Genomic DNA, 13,689 nt, shown 5'->3' on the forward strand with positions numbered 1-13,689 from the left:
TAAGGTGCAGCACCAGAAGGAATGCTAATAGCTTATGGTACTGCAAGCCAGTGCTTACTTCACTGGAACTGAAGTGGTCATTTCTAGACTATAGCCCGCACTACTCTGGAACTGAAAGCACCTACTATTCAGGATGGATTTTGGATGGCGCTGCTATCTGCCTCTGCCTCCCCTGCCAGCCAACCTCTGCTCCTTGATGAGGACTTGCCACCAGCTGCGGTCCCCATGGCTCTGTATGGAAGCTGTGGTTTCTCTTGCTGTCATGGGCACTGTTTCCCCCACAGGTGGGGTGGGACCTGCCTTCTGGGTGCTGTGTGAGATGTTTTTCCCAGCCTGTGCTGTGGCTGAGCCAGGGGAGATCCCCTTCCCTTTGCGTCCCGGGCCTGGTGGGGATTCATGCCCAGTGCCCACTTTGCAATGCCCAGTGCCAAATCCTACAGCTGTTGCTGAAAAAGCATCACAGTGCTCCTGGCACACATCTGACACCTGCAAAGGAGTGATGCAGCCCTGACCAGTCGCAAAGCACTTCCAACCATGCTGTGGCAATGCAGCGATGTAGAAAACCCCATACAGGGGAGAAATGCCCTTCATTTTGGTTCCTGCTGCAGTATGGCTAAGCTGGACTCCAGTTAGGTCTAGAGCATCTGATGGCACGCTTTGCTGTTAAACTGAGGGGTAATTAATCTCCATCCATCCATTTGATCAATCTCAAATGGTGTTAATTAATAGCATTGAGTAGTCTGAATAATAATGGAAAAACATCTGTGAACAAGAAGGGTGGGAAGAGAACAAAGTCTTTTCAACCACTACAGAACCCAGCAGATCTCTGCACAGAATCCAACGATATTTTTCAGTGTTGGAGAAGTCAGCCAGGATATGAAGGATAAAACCAGATGTGTTAAGATAGGTTAAGCTTTTTCGTGTCAAAAATATGAGGCAAAAAAGTATTGAAAGATTTCCAAGCATCCCAGGTTAAGTCCAGCTTGGCAGACAATACAGAACTTCCCTTCCTCAAAGAAATTGAAGAGTTAGGAAATGCTGGAGCCGCAGAGAACCAGTGAGGAGAGCCAGCAGCAAATACAACGAGTGACATTAAAAGGGAGCTGACATCAAATGCACTCCACCAAACACCTTCTGTTGGGAAAAAGGAAACCTCTGAGGTCTCTGTCCTGCCTCTTTCTTTCTCAGCGATTTCCTCTGGGGACAGATTTCTTGCACGAGAAAGATCCCATGCAGCAAGTTACATGAAACAGCTGTGCCACGATTACAAAATATAATGCTGCCTAACGTTATTAATAGACATTTAATGAGCTCTCCAAATAGTTTCAAATGAAGCAATTTCACATCATTGAAGACAATTAAGTACAGCCTTCGCCCGAGAGTAGGTTATGTCAGGCTGCATCCTAATTCTGTTCTCTGTATTAGGGCAGAGAAGAGATGATGCATTAGGCTCTATTATGCTACCTGTCAGGAAAATCTAAATGAGTCATTTGGGATTTCTCAAGTGTATTGGCCTGATTCTCAGGCCATTCCTGGTTTATTTGGTTTAGACATGATTGGACTGCCTAGCTTAATTGCAGGACCTAAATGTCTGTATTTTTAAGGTAACTGATAAATTGCAGCACAAAGCCAAGGTGTCAAATGTTGATACTGCTAGGAAACGGGATGTGGCCAAGTGTAGGTACAGCATAGTCATCCCTGAGGTTGAAATGCCACCTTGAAGCATGAAAAAGTAGTTAAAAGTCATAACAAGCATCAAAAAGATCCTGAGTAGTCAAGGGGCCATATCAAACTCCAGTCCAACAATCTATTAATTTAGGTTTCATCCATCCTTTATTCACCAGGCTGGGAAAATGAACTGTATTTCTAATCACTCTGAGCCTCCATCTTGTCAGAGCAAGGTGACCATGCTGGGTCCCCATTCAGCAGCTTTTCTCACACGGGAGCTACCTTTGCACTACAGTGCCTACAAGGCTGCCAAACTGCATGGGAGAGCTGCACATGCCAGCAGAGTCTAAGGATCTCCCTGTCGGGTCTCGACAGCTGCTGGGAGAGGGGTAGTTCATCTGTGGAAAGCTCTGGCAAGGATATCTTTTATTTCTCTTCATCAGTGCTTTCTATAGAAACAGTTGATGTTGTGCTGGAATAGCAGAACCTTGAATCTGTCATTCAAAACCCAGCCCACTTTGGGTTTTCAGGGGTTATGCTTTGGAGGGTTTTGGTTTTTAAAGTTGTGGTGGAGGGTTCACTGGAAGCAAACACTTTCTATAAACATTTTAATTTAGCTAAACCCCCTTTTTTTTCATCAAAAATATGTCAGAAGTCTTTGATTAGTTCAAAAGGAACTGGTTTCTGAGTCTAGATACTCAACCTATGTCAACCTACACCTCTTAGCTGGAAGTCCTGGAGACATACCAGCAAAACCTGGAGTGACATAAGCTGTCGCTAGAGTGATGTCCAAGTCACACAAATTTACATTCCCTCTAGGTTTACTGGAACTCAGCAACAAATTCGACCCACTGTACTTTTTTATGAGCAGCTTTGCGGGACTCCTGAGGAAATTTTTTTAGTCCAGGTATACAGTCTGTTCATTTAGCTAGATGGCCATGATGAGAAGTTTAGTCATCTTTAACAAGCCCATGAGGAAAATTATTCTGAGCCAGTACAATGCTGGAGGGATTTTTAATCCCACAACTCTTTGTCTTCAGCCCCAGGAATTGGTCTGATTGAACACATACCAAAGCTGGACATTTATTCACTGCAACATGCATATGCAACTGCTGTTGGTGGCAGTAGGTGAACAGCCATGGGCCAGGAGGGCAGAAGATGCCCTGTGGAGGTACCCAGCCAACCTACCACTGCGGGAAGAGCAGGAGCACCGTCTCCAGCTGCAGTCCCCTCCGCTCTGTAGCGTGCTACAAAAGAAACTCAGCTTTGCCCACATTCCCACCTCCAAAAATAACATTTCTAACTCTGTTTCTGGCTTTCCTTTTAGGTATGTCTCCATCCACTCTCTGTAGTTTTGTTTCATCTGCTTCTTCAGGCGTTTCTGCAGTAGGAGGGGACCGGAGACCCAGACCCACCACAGTGACCACAGTGCACACAGGGAGCAAGTGAGAGCCGGGGCGGCGAGGAGCGGGCAGGCGGCTGGGCTGGCAGGTTGCCTCTGCGCGATCCCACCCCACGGTGCACGCTCAGCGAAGGACTAGAAGAAAGAAGATTTTTTATGGCCATATTTTTTACTGCAATTCTGAAATGTTTCATTTATCACAAACTGCAATGACTCCAGGGGGAACGGATCTAACAGTCTCTGGTGCTGTACATATATATACATATATATAAATATATATATATATATGTGAGTCTAGCAATGTTCTAACTAATGAACACTCATTCTTTTCCCCAGTGATTTACTCTTTTCTCAGTGTAGGTAACAGTATCTGTTGTATTTTTTTTCCATTAACTACAAACATCTCAACTGGATTATTTAAATAGAGATACTTTTCTGAGCATTTTTTTTTCTTTTAAAAAGTACTTCCAGTAATGTCCCTCCTTCCAGTCTGCTGGGGGATAGGCTATTTCTGTAGGTAGGAATTGCTGTTAACTTTGCAGCACGGGAGGATTTCAACGGCATGCCATTTCTCGCTCCTCAAATTGGACTGCAAGTCTGTCTGGCTTTAGCAGAGCTGTTACTGCTCAGATTAAGAAACTGCTGCTTTTCCTACCCTCCTCCTCCTTGAAAGCCATGGCGAGAGTTAAATTGCCACCAGCTGGGAGTCAGCTCATCCTTGGCCTCATTCCTGTAGTGCTGGGGATCTGCAGCACCCTTGTTTCAGAGGAGAGGCAGATGCACGGTGTCAGTTAGGAGCCGACCAGAGCTGAGCAAACAAAATGACAGAGCACAGTCTCATCCTGCAGCTCCTATCTCCTTCAAGTTGCTGTGTGTTACAAGCAGAGTGAAAGAAAAGGAAAATATGGGGGATAGGAGTCATAGTCATCCTCTGCCACTGACTCGCTCTGCTGCCCTCAAGCAAGACATTTAATTCACCAGCCTCCTCCCAGCCTGGCCTCTGGTACGGGCACATCCAGCCTGAGGGCTCCGTGCCAGAGGTGCTCAGCACCTGCAGCTCCCTGGGGCTTTGCCTGATGTTTCCGATGCTCATCACCCCCCAGAGCGGCCAAAACTGAGTATTGAAAACCAAACAGAAAAATTTGGACCTTAATCTCTGTGTGCCTGGGTTTCAATCCCGGGGAGGAGGGTGATGCTTGCACCCCTCTGTGAAGCACTGGCAGGTTCTTGGGAGCAAAGTGCAGGCTCTGGCATAGTGTTGCTCCATCACACTTGGCTCTGGCCAAGGGCTGGTGAGGAGCACTGAGATAGGAAAGCAGGACCTTGCCAAAAGGCATGGGCACATGCAGGGGCAGTGGTGGCACTGTCTTCCCCTCCTCCCCAGAAGCCCGTATACAAAAACAAGCTCAATTTCCCCATTTTTTTAGTTACTAAATACATGTACTTCCCAGGCTCTGTGTGCTGGGGCATCGTTTAGGAACATCCACCATGACCGTTGTGCAGCCATGCATTAAAGCAGCTCGAAACAGAGAAGAGAGCAAATCTTCCTGGGTTTGCCGGATCTTTTTAGGTTACTTCTACGCCATTCCCAGCTGTGATTTTCCTTTGAGGACAAGAGAAGGGAGGCAGGTGGCAAAGGCAGGCACCCTTCCCTGGCCGCTGTGAGCCTCTTGCACCCCAGAGAGGTCCATCCCCACCAGAGGCACAAGCCATTCCCCGCAGTGTGCTGTATTACCACGTTTGCCTCATTTATCCTGCACAAGAAATTGTGAAAGCCAGTCACAGACACAGCTGAATGTATCAGGCAACAGTGACCGTGCTGGGAAAAGCCATAAGATAATATATTTTTCGTTGAGACTTCAAAAATCTTGCTTCAGCTTCAGTCAGTTGGCTTTGACCGGCAGAGCCAGGATTTCATTCATGGTGTTTTGAGCACTAAAAGCTGGAAAAGCAGCTGGCAGTGAGCACTGACTGAAATAGCCTCTCCTTTGGTGGCACTTAAAGCTCTTGCACCTGATAGATCTCTTGTTTCCTCAGTATTAAGCTGCTCCCCATCATCTGAGTGAGCCCCTGGGAGCCCTCGGTGCTCCCCACCGTGTTGCAGCTGACATGGGTGCTCTCGCAGAAAGGCTTCAATTTCAACTTCTCATTTTAGGAAAGATGGCAGATATTGATCTTTTGGGGATTAGTAGCAAAACTCTATATAATTTCCCTGAGGAGGACTTCTGACCAAGATTTGGGCGGACCAAAGGGCAGGGGATGTCCTTGCTGCAAGTCACGCTCACGTCCCCATCCCCAGGCTGCTGCCACCATATACTCCTGCTCCATTGATAAAGACTAGGAAGAGCTTTATTGGCATTTACCCTCAGGGGTCTTTATGTTTTTCTGCAAAGGTGTCTGAAAATGAGTATAATATAATTTAAACTCATTCTATTATTTTACCAGCCTAAGGAAGCTTTAGTTTAGGAGAGACTCCTATCCTAAAAAATTCAAGTTATTTTGAACCCATATAAGCTCAGCTGTCCTATTCTGCTCCATCTGCATGGATGTGAATAGGCAGTCCCCCAGTTTGAAGTCAGGGGAGTTACCCATGTTTACATGCATGCAACAAAAAGCAAGATTTGGTTAGAGAATATTTCTGTCTTTGTGCAGTTTTTTCAAAGATTAGGGCTCAAGCATTCTCTCTTTGCCTTCTTCTGAAATCTGAGGTCTGGTTTGAACTTGATGTAGTTGCTGAGGCCAGTAATCAAAATACAGCATCTAAGTGTATCTTGCAGAAAACAAAAAAAGCAAATGGATTTCTATCTGCAAAACAAAGAGCAGTGACAGAAGCAAAGGCAGACATGCTGTCCAGCTGCTGGGGAGGTTCCCATACACTGGCTGTCCCTCCTTGCTGGATGCTTTCTGTGGTTTTTGTTGGGAGGGGTATTCTCTCCTTCCACACTTGGAATTAGGGTGATTTGGTTTCCTTCCTGCCATAGTTGTGTAATTTATCATCATTCTCTTTGGCTTGTTATCAACTGTTGGGATCTTAAGACAAGAAACAGAAGCACTTAAAAGCAAAAATGTTTCTTTCTGCTACAGATCTGGGTAGTGGGAAGTTCTTCTTTTGTATCAGTGGAACACAGCTGGACACTTGGCTGGCGTTTACCAAATGCTTAGAGATCTCTCCTGTCATTGAGTCCTGAAGTATCTCTTGGTTAAAACTTCGCAGCTTAAATCTGGGTAAATCTGTTAACTGGGATGACTTAGCAGCACCCAGGCCAGATTTATGGAGGGGGCTGGAGCTGTTTGCCCCTTGGCAGTACAGCCTGGTACGGCAAATACTCCAGCATCACTTGCCAGGGATGCCTCAGTGCTGTTGCGTGTCCTTCCCCTGCCCCAATCCACCTCTGCTCAGCCACTCTCACAGGCGAATGCAAAGCCAGGAGTAAATAATGTGTGCATGTGGGGAAAGAGCTAGTAGTCCCAAGGTAGAAGATTCAAAAAAATTCCTAACTGGCCTTGCCATGAAGGAGTAGACAGAATAATCCCTCTGGGCTCTTTCCCAATTGACTGTCCTACTAAACAATGTGTGATTTTCTTCTCACATGAGGACTTCAGCCTGGACTCACCTGTCTGTTACCCTTTTCTGCTTTACTTTACTGGTACCGATGTGTTTTTCCTTTGTAACTTGTTTTCCTCAGCTCCTTCCCCTTCTTTTTCTTTGCTTGCAGCTTTGATTGTTGATTTTTACCTCCAGAGTCACAGAGGCCATCTCTGATGCCAACAGCAGTGCTCTTGCTGGGAAAACAAAATCCAGAAAACCTCCAGCTGGCCCCTTAGCCTGCAGAAGAAGTTGTGAGGACAGGCTGCCCGTGAACTCTGCGAGCTGAAAGTCAGTATTGCAGTGGCAGGGGCTTCTGCTGCTGATTTTGCATGTGACTTCATTCCCAGTGCATCCTAACTTTCTGCTGGATCACCCCTTCTACAGCACGAAACGGATATTGGCCCCGCGGCACGGCTAGTGGGGAAGTAGGATTATGAGGAAAACCTGGCAGTAATGCTTTCCTGAGACTGTGTTACTCTGCTGGTGATGTCTTGTCTGTCCTGATTGCTATTGTACAGGTGCCATTAGAGTAGTGGGTGCAGAAAAAAAAAGTAGGATTTTACCTATGCCTTGTGTGTCTGTTATGGTTGTGGTGCTGAAATAAAACCAAGCAATGATAGAGGTCCGTTCCTGATATGAATCAAACCACAAAAAGGGGTGTCAACCCACTGGTAGACATCTCCATGTAGTTCTGCAGTAGACATTAGATAGGGGTTTCCACTGTGCATGTGTCCTGCATACCTCCATGGCTATTGACAGTATTTTTACTATACCCAGTTCTCCTTCTTCTGGGCCCCTGCCTGGTCCTGAGGGACTTCAAGGCTTGTCCCGAGCTTTTCCCAGCCCCAGAAGACAACACAAACCCTAATCTCTGGCTTTTCTCTCCAAACCCTCTGCAAACCAGAACATGGACCTTCAGGGAGCCCAAGAAATGTAGTGGCAGCTGGCCCTGAGGCTGCCCCTTCCTTAAGTGTGACCCTATTTTTAGTCAAACAAGCCCCCAGGGAAAGCCAGGTAGCTTTCAGCCATTGGTGAGCTGGCAGAATATTGTCCTTTTAAGTGAACTTGGCATTAATTAGATCAGATATAGGGAAACCTGTGCTGTTATTTCCCCCTGTGATAATGACTCCAGCCCTGAGCAGCGCTGGGTGAGCACTGCATAGAAACACCAGATTGACTTTGCCAACAAGTTCATGCAGACTGTAGCCTGTTGCTTTTGCTCTTTCCAAAGAGTCAAGGGATTCATCTACTGGCAAAATAACAGTTTCTAGACTGAGCCCCGAGGTACAGAAGTATCTTCCTTTCAGTGTATGGAAATTTTCATTTAATGGGATTACTTGCATTCTTGCTCCCATGCATATTTATCCATCTGAATTGGGTCCTGAATGCAACCCAGAAATTATTCATGGGAAGGGATTCTTGCCTTCGTTATCATGCTTATTTGCACCAGAAAATTGATGCTAAGAATTACATTCATTCCAGCAAAGAGCGGAAACACACACAAACTACAGCATCCAAGGAAAACAGCATCAAAACCAAACATGGAGCACTAGTTGGCAAATCACTGTGAGCAATGGCTGAGTGAGGAAATGGCAACCTGCTCACAATCGTTACACAAATGGAGTTTCCCCTGGTAAATAGTCATTCCAGATTTCTTGCCCAGCAGCAAGTTTTACACAATCCCTTTCATTTTTCCCCGCATCCCTGCAGCTGGGTCCTGCCTTCCCATCCTGTCTGCCAGGGTGGTCCGGTGTCCATGACACACATGTGTGTGCATATGTGCGTGTGTGTGTGTGTGTATTGTGGCCCCAGGGATCACAGATCCCACTGGTGGGAGATCAGGAGTTGGTTCAGGTTTTTCGGTCCAACTTTTCATGGTTGGATCAAAGCTGTGTAGATAGTGTTTGTAATGGAGGATAAAGGCTGTTTAACCCAGACTCTGGTTTTCAAGACCCCTTCCCCATCATGAACCGTGCCACTGATCTGTCCGGGTAGCTATTTTTTTCCTCCTCTTCATAAATGATAAGGTCAGAAGAGCAGGTCTTACATTTTTTCCATACTCCAGAGTGGAATCAGGGCATGTATGCTCGCAAGCATTGTGAAAAAACACTGCTGAACTAATGATGACATCAGTCCAATAAATGCATGATACTGCACTGCATGTATTAAACTGCTGTTCACTGTTTCTGTATTTTCCAAGCCTTTTCTTTATGCACATTCAACCCAACCTTTTCTTCAAGGGGTTTACTTCTACGTTTTGCTTTTAAATGACTCAGTGTATCTGTAACTCAAAAATCCATCGTTTAGTTTGAGTAAATGCAAAAGCTGATGTTTTGTAAACAAGATACTGCAAAGCCTGGTAATGTATTTTGTCTTTCTGTTGAATGCTCTGCAGCATGTACAGGAAGAGTCACCATCCAGAGCAGCTTAAAACTATGCAGCAGTCATGTACACACGTCTAGAAACAGGGAGTCGGGGAGGGGAGGACGCTTTTTTAATACAATGCTTAAAAAATTGATCCACATCAGAAATTCCTTCCCTGAGTTGCTAATGCGCAGGACTACCAAGAACCATGTTGGTGTGTCTCTTTGTTTTTTCTTTTTTTCATTTTGTTCATTTTTCTTAGTCAAGACTTAGACTGGTTCACTCATTATTTTTCTCTTCCTGCAAGATACTTTTTTCTCACCTGTTGCAGAATGAACTGCATTTTGGGGACCAAGATGCTGTGATTATTTGCCTGTGCAAAATAGGGCAGAGAGCTAAGCTAATTATCTCATCATTTCTAAAGCATCACCACCTTTTAGCATAACATTTGATCCATGAACCTCCATGTAGTACCACTGTTTATCCGTGGAAGAGTTTGGTATGCTACTTTTCCTTCTTCCACGTGGAAATCAAGCCCTCGCTTCTCCTCCCTTAATCATTGACCAATTTTCATTTGTGCTGGTCTTTCTAAGGCAGGGTACAGGATGGCCATACGGTACTTGTAGTACCTCTGGCCCAATCATCTTGTGGGCATCAGCAGGGCATTGGTTCCAGCTCCTGAGTGGTTGCTGTGTTAGTGTGGAAGATGCTCAAGTTCTAAATACTCAAAGCAAAGCCATCTGAAAGGGCTGGGAAATTGCTCTGGTTTCCTGGCAAGGGCATGCAAGCAGTGGGGCTGGAGAGAAAGCACCATGCCGGTGGCGTAGGGAGCAAGTATCAGTCCTTGGAAATTATGCAAGGGACTGCTGTGGTGGCTGAAAGCACCAAGAAGTCTTCAGCCCACCTTCAAGGCTGGTGCTCAGCCAGGATGCTGTGCTATTGCCAAAGCACCATAAAAATTCATCATTAATAACAGTTGTAAATCAGCCTGAATTCAGATTGCTGAGGCAGCATGTGGTGCAGGGCTCCATAAGGAGGTGGATGTGTGCTGTGATTTCTGGCAGGTGAGAGCTCCTAGAGGAGTGCTCAGGGTAACTCCGAGCTTTTCCATCTCTCATCTGCATCCCCTGAGCCCAGCATGGTATCACACATACTATGTCTTACTAGATCAAGCTGTAGCATGACTCCCAAACTGAAGAGTGTGGAAAGTTGTAGCTCAGTGGGAGATATGGTGTGGCTCATGTTGCTGGTCAATGCAATGTCAGCATCCTGTTGTACATTGGCCTCTAGTTGAGAAACAGCGTTTTGGTCAGTTTGGGCCTTTTTCTAGATAGGTATTTGATTTGGGTCAGCAAACAATGAAAAAAATCCAGTTTGCCCAGACTAGTGACTCCCCAAATATCCCCAACTGCAAAACATCTCTCAGTTGACTTTTAATGAAAATGCAAGCATGTTTTCTACAAAGGCTTAAATCTTAATCAAGGAATGTCAGTGTGCCTAATATTGCAGGTCTTGTGATTGATACAAGTTCATAACAGCATCCATGTCCAAACAGAAGAGAGAATGTGTATTTACTCCATGCATGTATTAAGGCATTGCAAAAGTTTTATCTGCATAAGTTTGCAATACTGCAAATTGTTAATGGGGCTACATCGCAAGTGGTTCTCTGCCTTGACAATCATGTATACATATCGAGATTTCTATCATAATGACAATTTAAAGGGATGACTAATTGTTTTCCTCCAATAAATCCAATTAAATCACCCCAATGTGAAGTCTGATGTTTTTGAGTGCATAAGCCTCCACCCATGTGCAAGAAAGGGAATGAATCATTTCTATGGCTGCTCCATTGTGTTTTGTGCAACAATGTCCCTTTATGTCCCAAAGGACAGTGAGATTTTTTTCCTGCCCAATTTACTCCATAGGGAAATGGATTAAAAGGATGATTTGTCCTTCAGGTGTTTCCTAAAGCTGCTGCTGGAAGTGATGTTGAGTGTCAACATACAGAGACGTGGCTGTCTCCTCGGAGTTGAGAATATCTGTATGGGGCTGGGTAAAGGAGATGCAGTTGTTGGAGACTGCTGCACTTTTGAGCTGGTCCTGGTGACTTACACAGCCTGTGGTGGGAATCATGAAAGGAGATGGGATCTTCACTAGTGTTTCCAAGTCCCTTTGCAGTCAGCAGTGGGCTCCAAAGGCTGTTGTGTGCACTCCATCATTGGCTTCTTTTTCCTCCAGACCATGTTCCCAGTGTGTGTCATGTCTTTTTTATTTCCCCTCTCATTCTAAATTTTTCCCACTTTTATTTCTGATTTTCTGGCTTTCACTCACTGGCACACAAGAATTCCTTCTCCTTTAAAGATAGCTGGAAAAATTACTATGCCCGGACAAGCATTGTTGGGCACGCAACATGGAGGTGGGCCCGTGTTTGAGGTCATAACTAGGTGGTTTTAGACATATGGTTCAGTAACAGAGCTGAAATGAACAGTAGTGATAATGACCAGCTCACACCAATATAAAGAGAAAGGCAAATTAGCTTTTATATTGTGAATGAAGAAACAACCACCGGAACCAATCTGATTACTATTTCAAAGATGTGGTATGCAACTGTGACAACAGAACTAGGATTAGATGCTGGATTGTACCGGGACGGTTGAGATGATCTCCCATTTGTGCTCTGGAAAAGCACATCTTTGGAAAAGAAAATCCAAGTACAAAGATATTGGCAGGGAGTGGGTTGAAGGTGGAGTGTGACACTGAGGCACAGACACATGATTTGCCGTGCCAGGAAGAGCAGCAGATCCTGTAGAAAGACTCCACAGTCTTCCCATATGACACAAGCTTGAACTCTGACCATCCCTTCATATTCAGGACCACAATCCCACCTGTGTAAGTTAGCTCTCCTGGTTTGGCTCAAATTCTGCAGGCTTAAGGTAGTTGAAGGACTATCCCACATTTCAGAATGAAATTAAAATCTTGGCCAGGAACATCTTTTCATGTCTTGGTTTCAAAATCACAGGTTCCTCTGCAGGGTCAGTGGTCACCCAGTGTGTGCTAAGCTTTTTCTAGCTCCCAGTGAAACAGGACAGATCACCACAGGACCACTGAAATCCTGATGCTACAAGATAGGCTCTTGATGTCATGTCAGTATTTACTTGATCTTTGTGTGTTTTCTTCACTGTTATGGGCTCAGCAACAAATTCTTGCTGTTTGAAACAAGTGAGATAAAATGTCAGTACAGAGAAGCCAAAGGGACAGGACTGAGATGAGGCTATAGAAAATATTATGCTTGCAACCTTGCCAAGATCCACAGCCATCCTTGGACTGGAGGGAAGCAGACCGTCCTTACTTTGAAGGCTGTCTGAGTTTTGGTATGCACTGAGGGTCTAGTTTATGCCATACATCAGCCTTTCTTCATGCTATATCAAGCCCATTTCTCAGCTCATTAGTTCTTCAGCACTGTCCTTCAGCAGAACCAGTGGTCCAATGGGCATCGCTAGGCTATGGGCAGCAATTCTTTTGCAGTCAAGAGGAGTTTTGCATGAGGGATATCTGTTGAAGCAGAGCATGTGCACGTGCCCAACTTCAAAGACCATCCAACCTGAGCAGGGATAGACCCCCTGTGGTTCAAGACCCCATGGTGATGCTGAGGAGGAGACATTCAGCACAGGGATTTCAGCCACAGCACTTGTTTCCTTGCAGCATAGACAGTCCTACCTTTTCTCTGGTTATGCCTACACTGAATTCCATCCTTAAGGCCAAACCTACCTTTCAGCTTGTCTGTGTATCCACAAAACCATATTTTCAGATATGGGCTTGTGAGAATGTCTTCGGGTACTCCATGAGGAGAGAACACAGGCCTGCACTGCCCCAGAGCAATCCCAGGACACCATAAGCTGCCATATGGACAAGGGGACATGCTGTTCCCATCATATTATGCTTCCTCCCAGCTCTGGACATCCCTCTGGGAGAAGATCCACCTTCATCGCTGTGGGTATGTGCCCTGCCCAGCACATCTGAGTCCTTGTTTTGGTGGGGGTTCTCAACAATGCTGAATTACTGTGATGATAACCATTTTTTATAACTGTGGGGGTGGGAAAGAAGGACCATCTGGATCAGCACTGCAAGTATTCAACTGAGTATTTCCAGATTGTTTGGCATTTGGGCTTTCTGGATTACAGTGGGATAAATTCCTGACTTCCAAACTCTGTTTACTTATCCTGAATTCAAAGTTTCTTTTCTTTTTTAATCTTTGTGGTTTTTCTTTTTATAATTGCAATATTCTGATAAAGTTATGGTCAATTAATGGTTCGTTTACCTTCTTCATAAAAGCATTTTGTTTAGGAAAATTAAGAATAATAATAATAATGGAGTTGAGAGGTAATTTGTTGTTCCTGTCGAACTCACGAGCTTTGTGCTTTCTTTGGCGCCATATAGGCTCTTGTATGTTTTTCATTTTCTTTTTTCAAGGCAGAAGCAGGAGCTGTGTTCACATCTCTGCCTCAGCTTGCAGTCTAGCAGTGACCAGAAATGCATAAAAAAGCTCAAAAAATACTTCTTTTTGTTGGATACCAGCTGGGCAGGTACCCTCCGTACTGAAGAGTCACATACCATGTTTCTAACAGAGACTTCAAGTTTGCATCCCTGATCCACCATGGGGAAAATC

The 13,689-nt window shown here is 45.1% G+C and overlaps 1 protein-coding gene across 3 annotated transcripts in view; it reads left to right on the forward strand.

The window, feature by feature from the left end:
* The window catches only part of CAMK1D (calcium/calmodulin dependent protein kinase ID), a 230,115-nt gene extending 219,328 nt beyond the window's left edge, over positions 1-10,787 (forward strand). Inside the window, exon 11 of one of the 3 annotated variants that reach the window (XM_074869782.1) lies at positions 2,996-10,787. In XM_074869782.1, the coding sequence (XP_074725883.1) occupies positions 2,996-3,117 (122 nt within the window). In that variant the 3' untranslated portion in view covers positions 3,118-10,787. The remainder of the gene's footprint in view (positions 1-2,995) is intronic. The other 2 variants (XM_074869783.1, XM_074869784.1) reach the window with 2 other exon arrangements.
* Positions 10,788-13,689: the final 2,902 nt, after the last annotated feature.

Source organism: Strix uralensis, chromosome 5 (assembly GCF_047716275.1).
Source record: "Strix uralensis isolate ZFMK-TIS-50842 chromosome 5, bStrUra1, whole genome shotgun sequence".
NCBI classification, from domain to species: Eukaryota; Metazoa; Chordata; class Aves; order Strigiformes; family Strigidae; genus Strix; species Strix uralensis.